At 39.4% G+C, this 21,972-nt stretch overlaps 1 protein-coding gene across 19 annotated transcripts in view; it reads left to right on the top strand.

Moving 5' to 3' along the window:
* Window positions 1–21,972, top strand: part of kcnma1a (potassium large conductance calcium-activated channel, subfamily M, alpha member 1a) — a 181,974-nt gene that overhangs the window by 144,632 nt on the left and 15,370 nt on the right. For 11 of the 19 annotated variants that reach the window (XM_077581858.1, XM_077581869.1, XM_077581859.1 and 8 more), the window contains 6 exons: window positions 8,793–8,919; window positions 10,230–10,454; window positions 10,666–10,858; window positions 18,147–18,260; window positions 20,374–20,457; window positions 21,796–21,926. In XM_077581858.1, coding sequence (XP_077437984.1) covers window positions 8,793–8,919; window positions 10,230–10,454; window positions 10,666–10,858; window positions 18,147–18,260; window positions 20,374–20,457; window positions 21,796–21,926 — 874 coding nt within the window. The remainder of the gene's footprint in view (window positions 1–8,792; window positions 8,920–10,229; window positions 10,455–10,665; window positions 10,859–18,146; window positions 18,261–20,373; window positions 20,458–21,795; window positions 21,927–21,972) is intronic. The other 8 variants (XM_077581865.1, XM_077581860.1, XM_077581872.1 and 5 more) reach the window with 1 other exon arrangement.

The following is a 21,972-nucleotide window of genomic DNA, read 5'->3' as shown; positions in this document are numbered from 1 at the left end:
CTTTAAAGTCCCAGCTGTTACCTCCTCCGGTCAGGTCTACATGTAGTCCTTAAACAATGCTGACACTAATGACACTGGCGGCCAATCAGAAGGACCTGCATAGTTACTTTGCCCCGAGGCTACCTCTCTATTGTGGGAACCCCTGTGAGTACTTTTTCTTCTACTTAACGGCCATATGCGTGTTGTATTGCCACAGTCAAGTTCAAATTCAAATATTAACTTCCTTTTATCCTGTCCTGTGCTATTAAATTGCTCTTAATTGATTTTGAAAGATAAAAGGGAATAAGGTATTCGTGCTACAAGGCAGAGGTTAGCCTGGTGACAGCGCGGAAAAACACAGAGAGGCCGCAGTGGCGAAGATCTAACAGGACAGGAACACTCATAGCGATGCGGGCTGTGTCTTAATGAGTGTGAGGTGAGAGATGTGTGGTTTAAGACATTTGACACATTTGTCAGTATTTATTAAGTACAACTGCCAAATACACTCTGGACAATTGATTAAGACCCAATACTAAAGTCTGCATTTACATACATAACAATGCTCAGAATCACAGTCAAATGGTGTAAATTTTCCTTCTAAAAATAAATAAAATCCAGAGTGGTATCTCAGTTTTCGTGATCAATATGTTCCAAAATGTCTGACTCAAATCAATTCAAATGAAATTCAACGCAATATATCCCATATGAAATAATGTAATTCCAATTAATCTGTTCCAGACAACCAAAAATATTAATCAAAATACTTTTTAAACAGAATAACTACAGCTTTATTGTGAAATAAATATTAATGACGGCTGACTTAAAACGGTAAATGAAAAGCTATCCTCACCTTTACCTGTATTGAATACTCTTATTTCCTTGTTCTTTATTGAATTCCATAGTCTCCCCACCCCTATTCTTTGTTAAATATCTGGAATTTTAAATGTTCTGTTGTGTTATATAAAAATGATTCAACAAACAGCAATGAATATTCCACAATGGAAGTGCCATTTACAAGCCTCCCGATCTGCACGGTGACAAGTTGGAGAAACATCAGTGTAACATCTTGTTAAAAACCGATCCTTCAAAATAAAAGCAAACAATTATATTATTAGTTTCTTATCATTTATTTAACCGTATGGTGTTGTTTATTTATTTACACAAACTATTTTGTTTGTTGAAACTGTTATTATACTGTATACTTTTATTCTGAAGGTCTGACTTTTGACAGGATGTGGTACAATTTTAGACAAATAAAAACCTCTCTCAAATAGAACCTCCTTGCAAAATGATGCTGCATGTTGTAAGCAGTCAAAGTGTAATACCTTCAATGTATTGATATTATCATTCAAACACACAATTCTTCAAACGTTAACTGCAGAGCCCATTTGTTTGTTGCTTGCCCAAACAGCAGCACCTATTGAAGCATGCCTTTCAGATGAATTAAAGTAAGATTTAAATAGATTTAATTGATCTTCCGTTATGTGGAGTTGGCAATTGTGAGTGACGATCAAGTAGACTGCGTGTCATTGTTTATATAACAATGCCACAGAATAGTTCCAGTAGTCCTTTTCATTTTGTTTTCACTCTTAAAAAATGTTTTACGTTATTGATGGAAAAAATCTGTATAATATTGTGTCCTTACTAATAGCAGCTAAGTAAATAAATGCCCCCCGGTCTAACAGACAATCATTTATTTTTACCACATTTCTAACCATAGGGACACTTGCCAAATACGTGCAAGATCATCAATATATATTTTAAAGACACTTCTCTAACGATAAAAATAAAGTTTTACACTACTTGGGTAAGGTCCTACAACAACAGACATTGTTATACAAGTTATACCCTACTTTATATTAATTTGCACTTCATTTTTCTTACATTTGAGTTTGGAGCAAGTGGTCTTCCTCCCTTAGGCAGCATCCACATCTATATGTTTTTTTTTTTTTTTTGTGTGTGTGTCTGTTTTTATCTAGCGTACTTGTGGGCCTCCCCCTCAGTTCTCCATTAAACAAGCACTTAATAAGCCGCCGCACTTGCCAAAACCATTAGGCAAACACAAGAGTTGTAGCCTTCAGTCAACAGTATCGTTTGAGATGCCCTTGCTCAGAGGGAGAAGTCTGCTACAAAAACAAGTTTAGCCTGGCAGCTTTCCAGCCAAGTTTGTTTCGTTTGCCTAAATTTCAGCACTAAACCCTTTTATTCCTCTTCCTTTTTGGCTTTAAAGATGGTCCTCTTTTGCCACGTAATATATGATATGCCTCTTGGCTTTGATCTTGCAGCGATAATCATTTGCGCAAGTTACTTTCTCAGTTTGGAAGCGGCTTCAAAGCAGCGTTAAAGTTTTCTCTGCTTTAGGGATGTTCGGTGTTCTGAAGGCTCTTGGGTACTGCCATGACAGGTCCTCTGTTATAGGTGTAGATGTTTTCTCCGAGTCTTAGCCCACAGCACAACATCAAATTACCCATCACAGCCCAATCACCCCCCTTTCCCTCAGCTGCCCCTGTCAACATACAACGGCATTTATATTAAACAGTTGTGCTTTACAAGGTGGGTTTTATGCACAATGAAAAGTGATTGTTTGAGGTAGCCTTAGGGATGCTTTATTCTACAAGCAAGGAAAGAGGAGGGAGTGGTGGTGCGAAGCAGCGAGAGGGCCAGCATACGTAGCGAGTATGGTTTTTACAGGACTCGCCGCCCGGAGGCCTTTGTAAATAAATAATGATCAACAGATTGGCTGTGGGCTTTTGAAAAGCACGCCTTTGTCAGTTTGCATGATGGGGAAAATTTTCAAAGCGCCAGGCTGCCTTCGTAGTCTGCCAGGGAGGCATTGGGGGAACGGCAAACCCATCCCCAGTTTGTGACTGCAGAGTGGTGCACTGGAATAACTCAACTGTTTGAAATACATGCCGAAGAACGGAGGGAGGGGGAAGCCATTCATGGGGTGGGGGCCTACTATAAAGGAAATACTTGTCCTATATAAATTCTTCCCCCGTGAAATACTGAAAAACAATCAAAATGGATTAATAACACAAGGACTTAGGGCAAAAAGAATGATACCATACTTCTCTAAGGCCAGACAATCTTAATTTGGATCAGTCTCATCAGACTTATTCATACTGCAAGTGGATCAGATTTGGAACCTAATACGGATCCTGAAGCTTTTATGTCCTAGCTCCCATTTGAAAGTGAATAGTTTGGATTTTCTGCATCTGCATCAATGTGAGTGCTATACTATGAACTATATGCATAGTTGCTATGCCCGGTATGAAGATGTGCTTGTCTGCTCTTCTGACCAGATGAACTCTATCTCGATATAATCGGAATAAAACAAAAAATAGATTTGGATTTGGCAATGGGAACATGGGGATAGTTTGTTGAAGAATAATAGAACACTTCAAATTTCAGGCATTTTTTCTAAACACCAAGCAATTTTTAGAGCTAAAAACACAGCACATGAAACACTTTTTCAATCTAAAAACATAACATAAACTTTAAGTAACTGTCAAAACAAAAACAAAAAACACAACATGAGCATACAAAACATTAAAAGTAACATGGTAGGATGTCTAAACGCTGTCCAAAATTAAATACATTTTCACACATACCAAGCGCAACATGACAATTCTAGCACTAACAATAAAAACTCTACAGGAGCATTCAAACGTACAAAACATGAACACTCAAGCACATTCCATCTCTTTCCCAATGTAATAGACTGATTTGAATTGTTAGCACTCTGTCCAAAACTCAAGTAGTTTTCTCACCCACAAATACTTGGGTGCTTTTCTACGGATCTTTTCAAGTCCAAAAGCACAAAATTCAAGCACTTTTCCTTGTCAAACCTGAACAGCCCACATGCAAACTTTCATGAGTTTCAAACATTTATAAGCAGTACTGATACCCAATATCGGTATTAGTTCAATACCAATCAGTATCGGCTGCCCTCCTGTGGCTGTTTTACAATTAATAACTATTTGAAAATTGCCATTAATTTAATGCAATTTTAAGCAAAATGCTATATTGGGATATGTCGGTCTTTCTTTAAAATTATTTCCAATTATTTTATGGATCAAAGTACTGGTGGTATCGGTACTTTTTATTGGTATCGGTGAATGCTCAAGAGTTGAGTATTCGTATTGCTATCAGTCTGAAAAAAAGTGGTATGGAATATCCCTCATAAGAATCTTGCAGTTTTAGTTTATCGTAACTTTATCATCAAAACTTTCTGAACACTGAACCTCTTTGGCACAAGTCCTAATTTAAAGTAGTGGTATAGAAAATTGATGGATGGATTGGATACGTCTCACCTGCCAATCATATTCAAAAACATCAATTCGTCACATATGAGTTGACCTGGCCATGTCGCTGTTATTCATTTCCCAGCAGCCTATCCCAAGCCTCACCTCACTAACGAGGTGTGCATTTGTCACCGCTGCATTAACAGCGTCTTCGCCAACCTTTGTGACGGGCCTGTGAGTGACGCCGCACATCCAAATGGCAAAAACGGTGTCATCGAGAAGCGATATCCCCTGGGCGTGGCACCGCTGTCTGCTCTGCCTGAGCCTGGCAGAAGGTTCAAGCCAAGGCAGGGAGAAGGCAGAGGGGAGGATGAGGAGGTGTGCGGCGTCAGTGACAGGCTGCCAGTCACGGCGCTGACAGCTGCGTGAAAGATAGCTGTCTTGACACACAGGAAGAGAGCGAGCGAAGAGAGGGAGGTGGAGGCATGCGCCAGTCGGCCCCAGTGAGGAGGCGAGCGATGCCGAGCAGATTGAAGTGACGGCGGCGCCGCGGCGGAGGTTGATTGGCGGAACACGCGGCTCCGAATGAAAGATTTAGGCTGAGTGTAAAAACACTAAATGCTGTCAGTGTTATTATCACCTGCACTAACTGATAGAGGGAAGCAGAGAGGACGGTGGCTAATTGATAGTTTTTTCCCCCTTATTTTTCTGCTATTTGTCTGAAGCCCAAATGTAAAGTGAAGGCGGCATCGCCATCAAAGCCTTGTCAGTGAATGACAGCGCTGATGGAGGATAGAGAGAGTGATGATTTGAGAGAGATGTATGTCAAATTCCCGAGCTGTTTTTCCCTATATGTTTCAAATGTATCTGTCTTCACTTCCCCATTGGCTTCAATACATACAGATGAATACTGAATGAATTGAGCCTGAAATATACATGATCAAATATTCATTGTGTTTGGGAGATTTTAACCCTTTATTATTGATTTACCTTATGACAGATACACACATGCATGCCAACTTCATTTTACATACATACCACTATCCCAGTGCTACTCAATTATTTTTTGTTACGCCCCCTCAAGAGGAAGAAAATATTTTGCACCCCTCCCAACTCTCTACCGCAACTATATAAATAGCATCATTAGTCTATGAAATTGCTATAAATACTGCACAATCACTGTAAACACCAACTTGTAAGATTTACTTACTAAATAAATCACTTCAGTTAAGTAAATTCTACTGCTCAATATCAAGTATATTACACTCACCAGAATTAAGTAACATTTACATGCCACATAAAGATTACATGTAGGAAAATATTAAGTAACTCTTACTAAATGTAATTATAAAGTTTGTTATGGTAATGTAGTAAGATGTAGTTATTGTAATTAAGTCATAGCCATTGCCTATTTAGTAAATAATATTAAAATATTAATAATATGAAATAATTACCAATATGAAACAAATAGTAATTGTATTAACTTTTTCTATTTAACTTTATTTAATTATACTGAGCTCTTAACCCAATACATCTTAGTACTTGTTACTAAATTTGTTGAAATGAATATGAACAACCACCATACACACTCACAAACACATCATGTTTTTCCGAATGTGGGAGGAAACCGACAAAGGCACGGGGAGAACATGCAAACTCCACCCAGGAAAGCCAAAGCCTGGACTCGATCTCACGTCCTCTGCGCTGGGAGGCAAACGTGCTAACCAGTCAGCCTCCGTGCTGCCTCTAATTAAAAAAATGACAGATCATTTTAAAGAAAAATGTATATCAAATTGTCCAAATTTAAATCTTAACATAAATAATTGTATTCACCGGCTATTTGAGAGCGATAGGGACCGATCTTTGCCACAAATAATGAAAAATCCGCAACTAACTCCCCTTCCCAAAAATGTTTTAAAATTGCTTATAGATGCTACAAGATGGCGGCAAAGCACTACATGAAGTGCCTCAAATCACCTCAATATAGTTCCTTGATGCCAAAACACCACAAGATGGCACCAAATGAATACTTTTGTATTAGATGACACTTTGACCTGAGCACAATGACAATACCTTTTTCATAAAAATAAAAAAAAAACAGGTTAGGATCTATGAGTATGCTGGGGAACACTTTTTTTTAATCGTCATTTTTTTTAGCGGCTTGTTTTTTGTCATTTTTGGCAAATTTAACGAAGACCGATGAGAATTCAAAACTTTTTTACCTATAAATATTCTCTTGCAAATTCAACCTAATCAAATTCAAGAAAATTAAAAACTAAATTTACTAAACTAATTGACGCCAAATGTTCCTTGGATGATTTCCAAGTGTTAAACTTGCAAATACCCTGAATTCAATCAGTAAATAAAAAAAAGCTTGAGTATTATTATGTGGAAGAACTGTGCTGCTTGTTTCTGCTCTATATCTCGAGTCAGTGTTGTGGATCAAAATGTCCTCATTGCCTTTGTAGCAACTGTGAGAAGACGTCTTGTAGAATAAGCGCAAGAGCAGGAGCGGCGTTAAAGCGGGACTGACAGGAGCCCTTTCATGGTCAGTGTTACACTGGATAAAACTCAACGCCCCACTGCTGTGGATTAGCCCGCTTGCTCGTGACATGCTGCTGAAACATTCATGGCCGTCAGTTGGGGAGGCGGAATTTGATTGGGCAAAGGCTTGAAATATTTAAAGTGGGAGCCTGTTGGCACCTTTTACTGTTTGCACGGCGTGGCGTCAGGAGCTGGAAAAAGAGGCTAAAAGCTGGTAATTGGCGCTGTGTTGTGCGCCGTGTCAGTCTGTAACGTTCAAGTCTCGCTGCCGCTGCGAGCGAGCGTCTGCCTGCGCCTTTGAGCTTCCTGATGACTTGACATCAAGGACCAGAAGTAGAAATTGCAATTCTCTCAGAAATTGCGTGTCTGCGCTGAGAAACACTGTCGCCGAGGCAGTATTGCAACAAAAGAAATAAAGAATCGAACACTGATTAATAGATCACAGCAGTTTTCCCCCTTACAAGCCACCAAGAACATCAGAATAAGAATCATTTTTATTAGTCAAGCATGTACAAACACACAATAAATTTGTCTCTAGTAGTAATACTAGTATTACAAGTAATACTAGAGTAGTACTAAAGTATTGCAAAACTAGCAACAACAAACAACATTTAGGACATTTTAGGAAAAGTGTGCCATTGGTGCTGTAGTACTGGATAATGACAACTGTGTTACTAAATTTGTTGAAATAGTTTTTGCTGTCAAGCAAAAACAATGTGAAAATAATTTCAATAGTTTTTAGGGGTGTCGAAATTAGCGAGTTAATATAAAGATCCTTTAACACCACCAATTTTGTTAATACACGATTAATGACCCCTAACCCTAACCCCTTACTCGGAAAGCCTGTACTGGGAGAATTCCAGTCGCAACACAACAGACACAGCCACGTCAAAATTTTGCAGTAATACATCTAATAATAATGCATATATTTGTGGAGAATATACAATTTTAAAAAAAAAATGCAGAATTTCACAATTTATTTCATGTTAAAGATTAGATAGTTATTAATATAAAACGATAAAATGCACTGAGCTGTCACTAACGTCTTACAAATACAATTATGCCATATAGTGGCAGAGAAGTGACCTCACCACGAATCAATATTACACTTGTTTTTACAGCACAGAACATATTTTTAATTTTAACTCAATTTCATGTATTATTTTGAACATACTGTATCAATGGCTAAAAGATGCATCCATATTTCTATTAGTTTAATTTTTTTTCCACTTTTATGTTAACAACAGTATGAAAACTTGCGATTAATTACAATTAATTCGCCTAACACTCCTAATACTTTTCAATAATTATAATACGATGATTGTTGTATGCAATTTAAAGAATAACTCAACAATTATTCAACTTTTTTTTTGCTGATAAACTGTATGAACTGGTGTCTACAAATGCTGTCTACATGTCCTGGTCATTATTTTTTTTACATTTTAGTACATGTTTGTTTAAAGCTTAAATTTGGGGCAAAAAAACGTGTGTTTGGTGCCACCTTAAGGTTAAACACTGTGATAAACACAATGTAGCTGTTCTCATTACACAAAACGATACGTACTTCGTCACTTGTTTCGCATGACATAGTCGCCCCCGCCACCCACCGGCTCATTCTCGTACACGCCTCCTTAAACGGCTTCTTAGCGAGTTGCTGTTGTTAATCACAGCCAAACCACGCCCAACCCTCTCCCTATTCGCAACCCAACGCAACACCCACTTTGAGCGCCGATTTCAAATCTTAGTGAGGGGTGGAGCAAGAGTCTGACTTCCTGTTGAGTAATCATTTAAAGTGATCAGAGATTGTGAGCAACATAGGAAGTGAGATTAAATCCATCTGACTGAATTCTTATGCGTGTGAATGATGTAAAATCGGAACATTCTGTTTTTGTATCCCCAAGTTTTGGAACAATTTTGTGTTAGATAATTTTTTTGTTTAAAATGGAACGTTTTAGGCATAGTTTTGAAGACGTTATGCAAATCCTCTACATAATGTTTTTGCATGAATCTGTTGTTGTTTTGCAGTAGACACGACCCTCTTCTAATACCTGGCAACGATCAAATGGAAAACATGGACATGAATGTGAAGAGGTATGACTCCACCGGAATGTTTCACTGGTCCCCGTCAAAAGACATCGAAAAAGTCATACTGGTGAGTGAAGCTCAGTTTTATCACTATGTGCTCTAAAATGGAAGCCAAAAAAACAAAAACAAAAAAAACATATATTGAGAAACTATTGTAAAGTAAGTATCCTCAGGAGTTTCCCTTCACAAGTCATCGATCACATACTAATATGTATTGACATTTCTTTCTCTGCCTCTCTGCTTCAAGGTGAGTTTATGGTTTTCTTTATATACAGTATCTGCATAAAGGCTAAAGTGAACAGTGTTGCAGTCGTCCATGCATGCCTTTGAGGCGATGTCTCTGCAACTGGGCAGTTTGCAAGCGTTTAGGTGGACCCATCAATCATTTGTGTCGTCACAAAGACCACAATAATTTGCCTCATGTACCTTCACCAGTAGATATTTATTGACTTTGAGGGGCTTGCCTTTGGAATAAGTGCTGCTCATTTTAAATAATGAATTGCAATTCTATTTGAAAAAAACACTAACCAACAGTTGGTGATTATTGAAGAAAATACAAAACTACCATATTTCCTCAAATAGTAATGTTTGCTGGAATGGAGGCCATGTGCATCATTCACTTCAATACATATGTTGTGGGACATTTTGTTACCTTCTATCTTGCATAACTACATACTACTACACACTAAAACTACAACATTTTACAGGCAGGTATATCTATCAGATGAGGAAACATAAGTAGTCAACAATGAATTCCCCCTCCAACTGCACTGCATTATTGATAGGAAGCAAAACAAAATGAGCACATACATAGAACACGAAAGTGACATTGCCCGTCAAACATGTTCTAGAATACAGTTAAGTGCCTCCTCTCGAATAGACTCATAACTTCTGCAGTTAAATAAATAAATGCCAACTCAAACATGTTTTTTTTATCCTTCAAACTCAATAATCCTTGATTTTACTTATTTTAATTATTGTTGAAGGTTTGAAGGTAAATTTGTACCAATAGAGCCTTTAAAAAAAAAATATATATATATATATATATATATTATTTAAATCATGTAGCTACTCTTATTTGCACGGCTTTACCAATTACAATATCATATTTTATTACAATTATAGTGCTTTTAGTTAAGGTCCTTCTCATATTTACCCAACTTGCCTAAAGTCTTACAAACTGCGTTCATCAGCAACTGACTGTGAGTTAGCTGCTCTTGGTCAACAATCCGAGTATGACATTAGATATATAATCGGTAATCAAACTGTTATTTTGATGTTAAATTCCCAATTTTTCCATTCATAGCACATGCACCAGATAGTTGGTCATCTCATTATTTCTTCTGTGCTTTCCCCCCGTCCCTCTTGTGTCTGTAGACTCGTAGTGAAGCCTCCATGACGGTGCTGAGCGGCCATGTGGTGGTCTGTATATTTGGAGATGTCACGTCCGCTTTAGTGGGGCTGCGAAACTTGGTGATGCCTTTAAGAGCCAGCAACTTCCATTATCATGAACTCAAGCCCATCGTTTTTGTGGGCTCGCTGGACTATCTGCGGCGAGAATGGGAGACGCTACACAACTTCCCCAAAGTCTCCATCTTACCTGTGAGTGTCTCAGATGGAGCAGTGGCTTCTTAATGCTCCATTCACATGCACGCCCTACAATTTAATTGAAGAATTGTTCTGATCCACAACACTCTGCGCTCGTTAGGTCTGGTCTGACTGATGATGCACAATGCTATTGCTCATTTCTTCAATTTGTTTCTCTCTCTCTTTCTTGCTCTGCCTCCCTCTGTGTTCCCGCCTCACCCCAAAGGGTACGCCATTAAGTCGGGCAGATTTAAGGGCTGTCAACATCAACCTCTGCGACATGTGCGTAATACTGTCAGCCAATCAGAACAATATCGAGGATGTCTCGCTGCAGGATAAAGAATGCATCTTGGCATCGCTCAACATCAAGTCTATGCAGTTTGATGACAGCATTGGGGTCTTGCAGGCTAATTCCCAAGGTAAGCAAGAGTCCTCTCAGACTCTGGCTGTACTGCTGCCCCCAAGGGGACAGGTTGTTAAAAGAAGGGAAGTCGAAGGTTTAAAAAAACAAAATGGAAGAATTGGGGGAAATGGAGGATGACAGTCACCATGACTGTATTTTTAGGCACTTTAAGAATCACACTGTTTAAATGAAAAATCAATCAGGGATGAGTTAGAAAAGGTCCATTTGATGCCTTTCCCATTTTTAAGTATCATCAGATTTTTTGTGTGTGTGACACTTGACTCGGCTCACACGGACTCTGAAGGTGAACTAGAATTCCAACAATACGTCGTTGTATTATTCAGTAATCACTTTCTAAGTATATCATTACTGTCTTTACATTACATTAGTAAATTAATAACTATTTTGGTTTGGTTCCTTTCTTCTTAAACTTCAAGTGATAATTTGCTCGGTCTTTAAAAGCTACCGCTTATGCTGGCCTGCAAGTTTTTAGAAGCATTGTGCAGATTCTCGAATATAACAAAACTATTTGATAAATTGATCAAAAAAGATTTTTCAACAAGGTAATATAAATAAAGTGTACCAGTACTTAAAGGGGAAGTCAATCCCCACTTTTATTTTACAATAATATGTTCTATGCATCCCCACTGGTCTGAATATGGTATTCCAGTTAATATTGCAACCAATCACAGCTCAGCTTCAGAAAACAGGTGAGCTGTGATTGGTCATTGCCTGAGCCCTGAGCAATATTGATGTCATCTTCAGTCGACAGCAAGTGGCAAAATGGCCGCCCCCTGAGATGGATAAAAACGGATGGATTTTGCTTCACAACTCATATTCCACAAATGTAATATTAATTAGAATGTCATGTGACATTACATATAACATATTATTGCCATGATTGGTTGTTACCTACTTCCTCAGCACAGGTGATGTCATCTTCAGTCGACAGTAAGTGGTAAAATTATTTTTTAAATGTATTAATTGTTCATGAAAAATATCACTATTATCACATTAATTATAGACAAAATATGATCTTCTTACTGTTGAAAATGTCTCGGTGTCAAGTATCCCTTTAAGAGTGTTCACGCAATCATTTTCTAATCGACCCAGTCTTGTTCGCTGGTAATTACAAGCTGCTAAAACTCCCCGCTAATACTTTTTAATGATATCAACATGCTGGTGTCATTTATGATGTTGTTGCATCCCATGTCTGGCGGATCGTCTGGAACAGATTGTAGATGTTCGCTGACAAACGTGCGATCTGGGCCTCCCATCAAGCCTCATCAACATTAAGCGGCGAATACAAATCACCGTGCGTGCGGCGCCACTTATCTGCCGCTTATTAGTCACGAGCAAACAGCACCGTTTTCCTGAATGAATGGCGCAGCCGCGAGCATGGTCAATGTCAATGCACACTTTATGATTAGCTTGAAAGACGACGTGGCTCAAGCTGGGGACTATTTAGTGCTACAATTGTAAGTACAAATCAAAGTGGAAGGGTTTTAGAGGCGAGCACTTGCACATGTTTTAGGAGAATGCCAATGTTATTCCTGCAGCCTTGAGTGACTGATGCGCCGTCGATGGCCGTGCGGCTGAGCAACAATAAGAAGAGGTAAATCAGCAAGGGGGCCGCTCTGGGGAGCACTATTCGCAGGAAGCCACCCCAATATGGAAAACCCACTTGCCTGTGTCTTCTCCCAGGGTCGATGGATGGGGCCCATTGTCATCAATAATTGGGTCTTATATCAAACACTCATTTCAGTGAAAAATACTTCACTTTAGAGAACACTAGCGCCATGCACTCATGCATACATCAGGAAATACACACATACCCAGACGCTTGTGTTGTATCATAGTAACGCTTTGGGGGGTTCCTTCCTCCCAGCGACGCTCCCATTCACGCGCCGTCTGCGGAATTGAAAACAAGAAGGCGCAAATGAATAAGTAAACAAGTCTTTCCTGGGGGAGAGCTTCTCACGGCGGCTGTAGCCTGTAGTCAACCACAGAGCATCGCCGTGCCCGGGGGGCTACAGGGATGAGGGGTGGGGGCTACGTAAGCCAGATCCCACTTGACTCTTGCAACATGCTGCCGAACACTTCAAGGCAGCGCCAGCCTCCAGGAGATGTTGTGTGTATTAAAAACACATGCACACCACGGACAGGTAGGCAGCTAGATACTGTGAAGCTGTATTTTTATTTATTTTTTGGGGGGTTGCTTTTTCTCACTGAATGGTCTTTCACAAAGACAGAGTTGAAAGAAATCGATTTGATGCCATTGCAGGAGTGTGAAGTTTCATACTAGAGATTCAGTTTGTGTTGAAAGCAGGTTATAGACATCGCACCAAACTCTGACACGCTGATGACGCTCGGCAAACTTCTAATCATCTAATTTTGTAATGCTGTGTCACTGTCTGAATTAAGACTGTGACGATATATCGATATCGCGATAAATTGTGATACTTTGTCTCCCGATATTATTGAAACGCCTACTCAAGTACCGCGATATTTGTAGTTAATATACAGCCACTATAACTGCTCCATTGTTCATTACTTATTGAGCAATTACTTGGCAGGTCGCTAGGGGGAACACCTCATAAGAGTGGCGGGGAAATGTATAGAAGTCTTCAAGCGAAGAAGACTCATGAGCTTACTTTTACTTGTGTAAGACATTTATTATCTGTCCAGCAACTGATTCAGTTTTGCATACGTAACATTTTAAAACATATTTTATGGTTAGACTTTTTGAAGCACACAATTTCTGAGGAATACTAATATTGATTTAATTGGATTTAATATTTAAGTTATTTTATTTATTTACTTTTGCAATGTTACACAAAAAATCATCACAGTTTCTAAAATGAAACAATTCACTATGTAACTGACTGACATGTTGCATGACATTAGTTTCATTTAAGAAAAACACGAATCGCCTTGTATCGCATATTGTATCGTATCGTGAGGTACCCAGAGTTTGCCACCCCTAGTTTGAATCGTACCATGGGTGATGTCTTGATACAAACACATTTTTGAAGATATGAGCTGTCATTCTGTCTATTTCTGGCCTTGACTTGCGAGCGCATGCTTGAGATGTGAGTGAACTTCACAAAAAACAGCACTTTGGCAAATTGTGAAGAATTCCTCAAATGGCGGCCATGGCTCAGGGTGTAGAGACGGTCGTTCAGTAACCAGAAGGGTGGCTGTTCCATCCCTGCTCTCCCCAAGTAATATGTCATTGTGTCCTTGGGCAGGGCACTTCACACGTTTCACATTTCCTCCAGTGCTACTCACACTGGTGTATGAATGGTTGGAGGGGCCATAGGCGGCCCCTGGCAGCCACGCTTCCAACAGCCTGCCAGGGCAGCTTTGGCTACTTAAAGTAACTGCAATATGAAAAATCAACTTTTTGTACCTTTTAGCCATGTTAAAATGCTTATACAGCACCAAAAACATGACCAAAGTCGTGTTTTCCTCCCTTCGCCCCTGTATGAGAAATTCTAGGTTATTCTGCTCTCCAAGCACCAGCCCGTCCCAACCTGAGAAAACGAGCTGTTGGCACGGTTTGACGTCATTGTGTTCGGGCCCCACCCCTTCACCGCCTCTGCGGACTAAACGCACGCCCACTTTCTCTGAGACCTCCCTCCATGGGATAATGACAAAAGTAGCCTTTATCAATAAACATTCTGTCCAAATGAATTCAAAGCAATCAATTATTCTTCACATTTGCAATGTTAAACATTTGCGCTGACAAATTTAAATGAATGGTTGGTGTGGTGGATAGTGCGCTTGCTCCATAAGCAACAGGGCACGGGTTTGTGACCCGCTGTGATGCTCTTCCTGCTTTACTGTAATCCTCTGAGATTAGGATCATGAGAGGGGCGCGGCAGCCACAGGGGGAGAGGCGGTATGACTGAACCGAGCGTTTGACTTCCGGGTAAGAAAAATAGCCAATAACTCATATTTCATAACAAATTACATTGCGATTGTGTCAAAGGCAAGATTTCATAATATATGCCTATAGTTAACTGTGGAAGGGCTTAAAATACCATGGCGCAGTCCCTTTAAGTAGCTGACTGCCACCACAGTGTGAATGTGTGATGCATGAATAATGTATCCATTCCATTGTAAAGCGTCTTTGAGTGTCTAGAAAAGCGCTATATAAAGCCGATGCATTATTATTATTATTATTATCAGTATTATTATAAATAAGAGGCCTCAAGCTAAAATAATTCAACATCGTCTATAAAACACAGAATGCCTTTAGTCCAGTCGTTTAATGCTAACATAACCTTATATACTGTAATCCTAAATTACTGATATTTGAGCACGAACATTGTAGCAACACATTTAGACATTCTATAATCACAGTGAAAAAGTAACTTGTGGGTTTTCACCGCGAAGGGGACGCCACAGCGAGTCACTCACATGATATGTTGGCACAGTTTTTACACCAGATGCCCTTACAGAAACTATCCACCCACTTTTATCCATGTTTGGGACAGGTAGTGGCTGGGAATTGGTATTTATCATTGCCATTTGCCCAAACCAGTGAATGTGAACCGCAACCCCCATGTCCAAATTCAGTGGTATTACCCACTGAGCCAGTTGCGGTGTTGCAAGACATCCATGTACAACATATCCGTATATTGATAATATAAAGTACTATTTCTCAATTAAACAACAACAAAATTAGCTTTTTTTTTCTTTTCTTCTTTTGGGAGAGGCTGGAATGGATTAATAGGTGTTTCCATTGATTTCATTGGGGAAAGATGATTTTAGAGAGGAAAGATTTGAGTTAAGAGCATGATCATGGAACAAATTAAAATTATAATTCAAGGCACAAATGCAAGTGCAATATGCCACCTTCACTGAGTTTTGTGTAAAATGCATATTCCATTACGGCGCATTAACGAGAACACTTTGTAAAAGAGACTAGTGAAAGATTAAGTCGATTTTCCAGCGTGTATTTTAGAGCCGGTACAGTGTTAATGTAAATCGTAGATGTTGACAAGGCCACATCTGAAGTTTCACACTTAACTGACTATTCCAGCGTATTGCATAGAAAGCAAATGTCACTGTCTGGCGAATTATTTTCTACTTTCACTGACGTGGTCCCTCGTCTAAATATGTGTTCGCTGTGTAAAAGCGTAAAATATGCCGCTTCTCTGGATTCTATTTGCAAGGCAAAAGGTGGCTTGTTGCCTTCATGCAACTTTAGTGGCGGTGTCAATACATGCTGTATGATTTTCTGTACGACACAACATAGACATAATCTTTGTTGTTCCAGCTCACCATCCCAAGGTTTGTAACAGCTTTTAAAAGCAGCAGCAGCAGCATCAAGCTCCACGTTGTCTTTTTCCCTCGCTGACATTGACTCGTGGTAGTTAACGAGCGCCAGCAGCGTAGTCTTCACAACGACGAGAGAGAGAGAGAGAAGATAAAGTTGACTCTAGAAAAGGGATAACATCGTCCTTTTGTCCTTCATGGACAAAAGTCAACATGATGACTTGGAGTGTCAGTCCAAGTGCAATAATTGGAATAACAAGATTTATGATTACCCAAGCTGCACCGACGACTGTGTGGGTCTTTTCTCTTTTGTAATGTAAGCGTCTCATTGAGCGTCTTGACAGGGAAGACACGCGCGGTGATAAAATGGTGACCTGAATGTATTGTATATTTCCTGGCTGGTGGCATTTTGCTGTAGTCAGCACTTAATGATGGATGTCAAAACACAGCTGATGCATTATGCATCTTGCATTACCAATTTAAGGTGTTTACTTGTCACTTTGAGGCAATGCAAAAATGTGAAGTCATGCGGATTCGCGCCGCTGTCACTTGTCGTTGCGATCCACGCCATTTTCCATAAAAGGGTTTCTGCTATCCACTTCTTCCACTTTTATTGTTACAAAATGAGGGACATGTAAAATTGATGCTGGGCTGCTGATGGAGGGCCATGAATGCTAAATATGTCCTAGCTGACCCCTAAAAGCACTGTATCCACACGGCTGCACTTTTTTAGGTTGCTGTCATCTTTCGCCACTTCTTCTTTGTCACTGTCGCTATGTTTGAAAGATGCCGAACAACTTCATGCTGATTTGGCTGACATGCACTACAAGTAATGCTGTCAATACTCTCATCCATGTTTTATGATGTTTGCGCTACAGTGGAACTTCCAAAGTTGACGTAATGTTAGTTGACCTAAGTCATTCTAAGTTCAAAACATAGAATAATGTAAAGTCAATTTATTTATACCCTAAAACATCTTTAAAATAATTAAAATATGTTGAAAGTAAAAAAAAATAAGTTTAAATGTTAAGAGTTTCCCGCTGTATAGTAAAATAAAACCAAAATAAACCAAAACCAAAAGATTGCAAATTCACATTAAAGAGATGAAAACCTAGAAAAAAAAATTATTGTAAAAATTTACGATTAATCGTGAGTTAAGTCATGCGATTAATTACAATTTTAAAAATTAATTGCCCGATGCCCCTAATTTTTAATAATCTTTTTTGCTTTCCTTTTTTTTTAAAAAAGGTAATGTTTTTAAATGCCTAGGTTTTCATACTCTTGTTAAAAAAAAGTGGATTTTTTTTCAAATTAATAGAAATAGTTCAAATGATTTTTTTAGTTTACAGACGTCAATGGTAGTGAATGAGTTAACAGGATCGTTATCAGGCTTATGCAGAGCTTGCTGATGAGCTGATAATGAATCAGCTGTGTTGAAGAAGGGAAATATCCCAAATCTGCAGGACTCCGGCCATCGAGGACCGGATCTCGCCATCCCTGTTCTAGAGTCTAGCTGACAGTTCTCCAAATAAGAAGCAATGTATCGATGCCTTCTTAAAATAATCGCATTTTTGCATCGAAATTTTTTCAGATTTTTCAGGAAACACAAAAAAAAATGAACCATTTGCATCATGAGGAGATTATTTAGGCAAAAATAATAATTTTGGGCAAAAAATGGCAATTATGAGGGTGACGGTATGCTTGCTTCATGATGTTTGTCACTCCCAGTTGAAGTTAGAAACTGCAAATCTGACATATAAACAAGAAATAATTGTATATGTAAATATCAAAATGTTCAACTAAAGAAAAGAATATATAATTTCATCTGCTAGCTTGAACGTATATTATGAAACACTATAGACGGGCTAACAGAACTTAGCATGAATTTTGTGATAGTTATCAATTTAATTATAATTTGTCTCCAAGTTGTTGAGGCGTATTTGTCCACACAAAAAGATGTTTAAACACCAAACTTTATTCTTCACTGAGCTTTTCCAATAATACGTTGTCATGTACAGGTTTCACGCCTCCTGGAATGGACAGGTCATCTCCAGACAGCAGTCCAGTACATGGCTTCGTGCGTCAGGCTTCCGTCACCACCGGATCCAACATCCCCATCATCACAGAATTAGGTAAAATTCACCTCCAGTGTAACTGCCAACAAATTATTGTCGCTGTCCAACAAAAAGCGTGTAAGTCCAATTTTTGTGAGTTTTTTCTTTTTATCGGAAACACGATGAACATTATTTATGTTGTGTTTTGGATAAAAATGAAAGCATGAACATTTGAAGTAACAAGTTTTTCATTGGACAGCGACACCTTGAATGTCACTTTACTCGTTAATTGCTGTATATTAAATGGAAAAACGTAAAAATAGTCATGATCGCAGAATGAGTGTCTGCAAACTAAACGCATCTCACTTTTTCAAAATGGATTCCGAAACCTAACCCAAACCCCCACATTCACATTGTTTGTCTTTGTGCTTGAATGCCGGCAAACACAAGATATTATTCTGCTACCAAAAGTTCCAACTCAAGATCAAATGGTTGAATTTTGGTTCACTTCACTGTTGTGGTTTTGCTTCGCCTAACCCAAATGTTTGTATGTATCAATTGTTAAGTCTTGCAGTGCTAATTTAACAGTACAGACTAACTCTACCGTGAGTGATTCAAACACATTTTTTAAAGGACCGCCACCACATCCTCTGCAATTTGTTCACTAATGCACAAGAGCAACTCAGCCTGACGGGAGGGAAGGGAAGAGAAGGGTGGTAGAAAAAAAGAGCGAAAAGGGGGTGAAAACTGCCTTGGTTGCAAAATGGGTCCATTTATTAATAACAATGGCAGTGGCTGTATTCCCACTGGTGCTGGGGACTCATGAAACTTTCAGATCTCCGAGGGGTCTTGGGAAGCACCAGAGACTGCCTGCTCTGTCTCCCCTGACCCAATTAGGGAGCAATGGAGCATGAGAGCAAGCTAAGAGAAGGCCAGCAAAAAAAAGGAGCTGTTCCTAATGTTACTTGTAACCGGGCCGGCCATTACCTGCAGAGAGGTTCTCCCATTTGACCGCACACGTGATCGCCAGAGCGCCATTCTCTCCGTGTCAGCATCGCCCACTTCCTCGCCGCTGCACACAGCAAAAGTTAAAGCTCTGCAACATCCTTTAATTAGAGAGTTTACAAGAAAAGACACTTTATTAAGTACACTTGCTTGAATGAGCTGTGGTTCTGGAGCCACATGTCCCTCTCCTTTGGCTCCTTGTGAATATCTAAAAAAAATAATTGTAGAAATTAATATATTTTTTCACATATGTATTCATTAATAGCCTATATATGTAAAAAATAAAATAAAATAAAATGTCCAAAGAGTGACCATAAAATGTCCAAAAAGGAAGAGGTAACGCAAAAAATTACCATAAAATGTCCATAAAATTGCCAAAAATGTCAGACAATTTAATTTAAAAAAAAAATAAAAAAAAATAAAACATTAAAAAAGTGTCCAAAAAAACTGAAGATATCTTGAAAATTACCATAAAATTGCCACAAAATTGTCCAAAATGTCAGAAAATTTGTAGCAAAAATGTTCAAAAATTGGCTCTAATTAACTCTTGGGCCCTCAGTACATAAGACTAACACACAATGTTCAAATGTTTTACGGCTCCAAGCAGATAGTTTGTTATTTATTTGGCCCAAAATGGCTCTTTAGGCAGTAAAGGTTTCTGACCCCTGTCCTATACTGAAGCGACTTTACTACAGTGTAAACATTATTCAAACAAATATAACGGCATGTGGATATTTTTAAGAGACTGTGGGCCCTAATTCACTAACTGTACCTGGTGCGCAACGTATGTACCGTAAGCTTTTATACATTGTGTCCACAGTGTTATGGGCTTCACTATTCCATCAGGTACATAAGAAATGATTAATGTAGTTAAGTATTGTTGTAAAATGACTCCATCACTAGATTGTGCAGTGTACTTAACTGTATGTTCTGGCCCGTGAATGAACTTGTGGACATGCCTGAGCCATGTGCAGACCAAGTAGGGCCTTGTATAGCCCTTTGACTGCCACTTTTAGCCCTCCAATAGTTCTTAGATCCAAGCTGCTTTATATTTGGACGCCGGCCGGCCATTAGCAAGACGACTGTTGGCGTCGGAGACAGTGAGATGCCTTTAATGTCGTCTTGTGAAAAGTGTTTCAATAACGTCGCCATCTCTCCCCTCTCTGCACTGCCTCGTCACCATTAGATAAGCCGGGCAAACCGCTGCCATCGCTTTCACTCAGTCAGGAAAAAAAAAGTGGGACCAACATACAAATGATAACAGAGCTGGGTAAGATGAGCCTTTGTCCTCCGCTAGCCGTCTGCCCGTCCGTCCGTGCGTCCGTCCCCACGCTCCGCCGCCTTGCTCCTCATCAGCTTTTCTTGATTTATCTGGCTGCAGTCAAGGCCCACGCGGCTCCCATGGCTTCACTTTGAACACATTTTTATTCTTCCTTCTTGTTGAAATTGACTGTCTTGTTTGACGCTCCTTCTTTTTAATGATTTTTATTTATTTTTTGCTTTTGTTTTTCTATCCCGCCCTCCAGTTGCGTTTGCAGAGCATCGCAAAGGCCTTTGATCATGTTCACTCTGTCCTTGTGGCTGTTTTCATAGCAACACCTCCTCCTCCTCTCACACACACACACACGCTCACACGTCCAAACCCCCCCAGTTCACGTCTTTGGCCCGGGCCTGTTTGCATCAGCCTCTTGTCTCTTTGACTGACATCCCCAGCACTCAGGGAGCCTGCAAAGAAATCAGATTTCAAACTAAAAACCAAAGTCAAGCTCAAACCGTCTTCCTTAGCTCTTGTGTGACGCTTGTTTTAGACATTGCAGGTTTTTAACCACTGTACTGGGGAGAAAAGTGATTACTATTTGCTTCTTGTTATTGTTATGGAAATTGTGATGATAGTGCAACATTCATTTTCAGGGCTGAGGTAAATATGTGAGGAGTGATGATGATGTGACAGACACATCTATCGGCTCAAAAAAAACTAGCATGACATCCAGTCTGCATGGATTTTGGACGTTTTAAAGGCCATTGTTGAAGTCTCGTTTTAAAATACTGTATTAAGGAAATATTGGCATCGTATTATTGGTTTTCATTATATCCTGACAATAAGTCTTGCATGTCTGTTATTGCTTTAAATTATGTGTTAACATCAAATTCTTCAGAATGGACTTCTACAATGGTTATGACAACTGGCAAATAATTTTGGAAATGTATTCATGGTTTTTCAAATTGTGTGATATGCATCCTGCATGAGATATTGCGTGCAATTCAAATGGTTTCAGATGTTTTCATACCTTAATGAAGACAAAATTACAGCTAAGTACTGTAGGTGGAATTATCGTTAAGACACCATAGACAAGAGTTGATATGAACTGCAAAATCACGCATTTATGCAACTTTATAGGGCACTCCACTATATTTTATTGTAACTTTTGCATTATTATAATTGCTTTATGGGCTTTATCACATGTTTCTGCTTACAGAGAAACATGTGGTGTCCATTTTGATTTCATATGATTTCCTGTCCTATAAAAGGCCGCGTAAAAATCTCAAAGTTGTCTTTGTGTCTTCACTGCATGTCCCAGCTAACTCCGCTGCTTTTGCGTCCTCCCAGTGAACGACTCGAACGTTCAGTTCCTGGACCAAGACGACGACGACGATCCCGACACCGAGCTGTACCTGACGCAGCCCTTCGCCTGTGGCACCGCCTTCGCCGTCAGCGTCCTCGACTCATTGATGAGCGCCGTGAGTCCACAACAAGCTCGCCATGATTGAATGCCGCCGACCACAG

Source organism: Vanacampus margaritifer, chromosome 12 (genome assembly GCF_051991255.1).
Source record: "Vanacampus margaritifer isolate UIUO_Vmar chromosome 12, RoL_Vmar_1.0, whole genome shotgun sequence".
Taxonomy (NCBI): domain Eukaryota; kingdom Metazoa; phylum Chordata; class Actinopteri; order Syngnathiformes; family Syngnathidae; genus Vanacampus; species Vanacampus margaritifer.
This window is presented reverse-complemented; position numbering and strand designations above follow the sequence as displayed.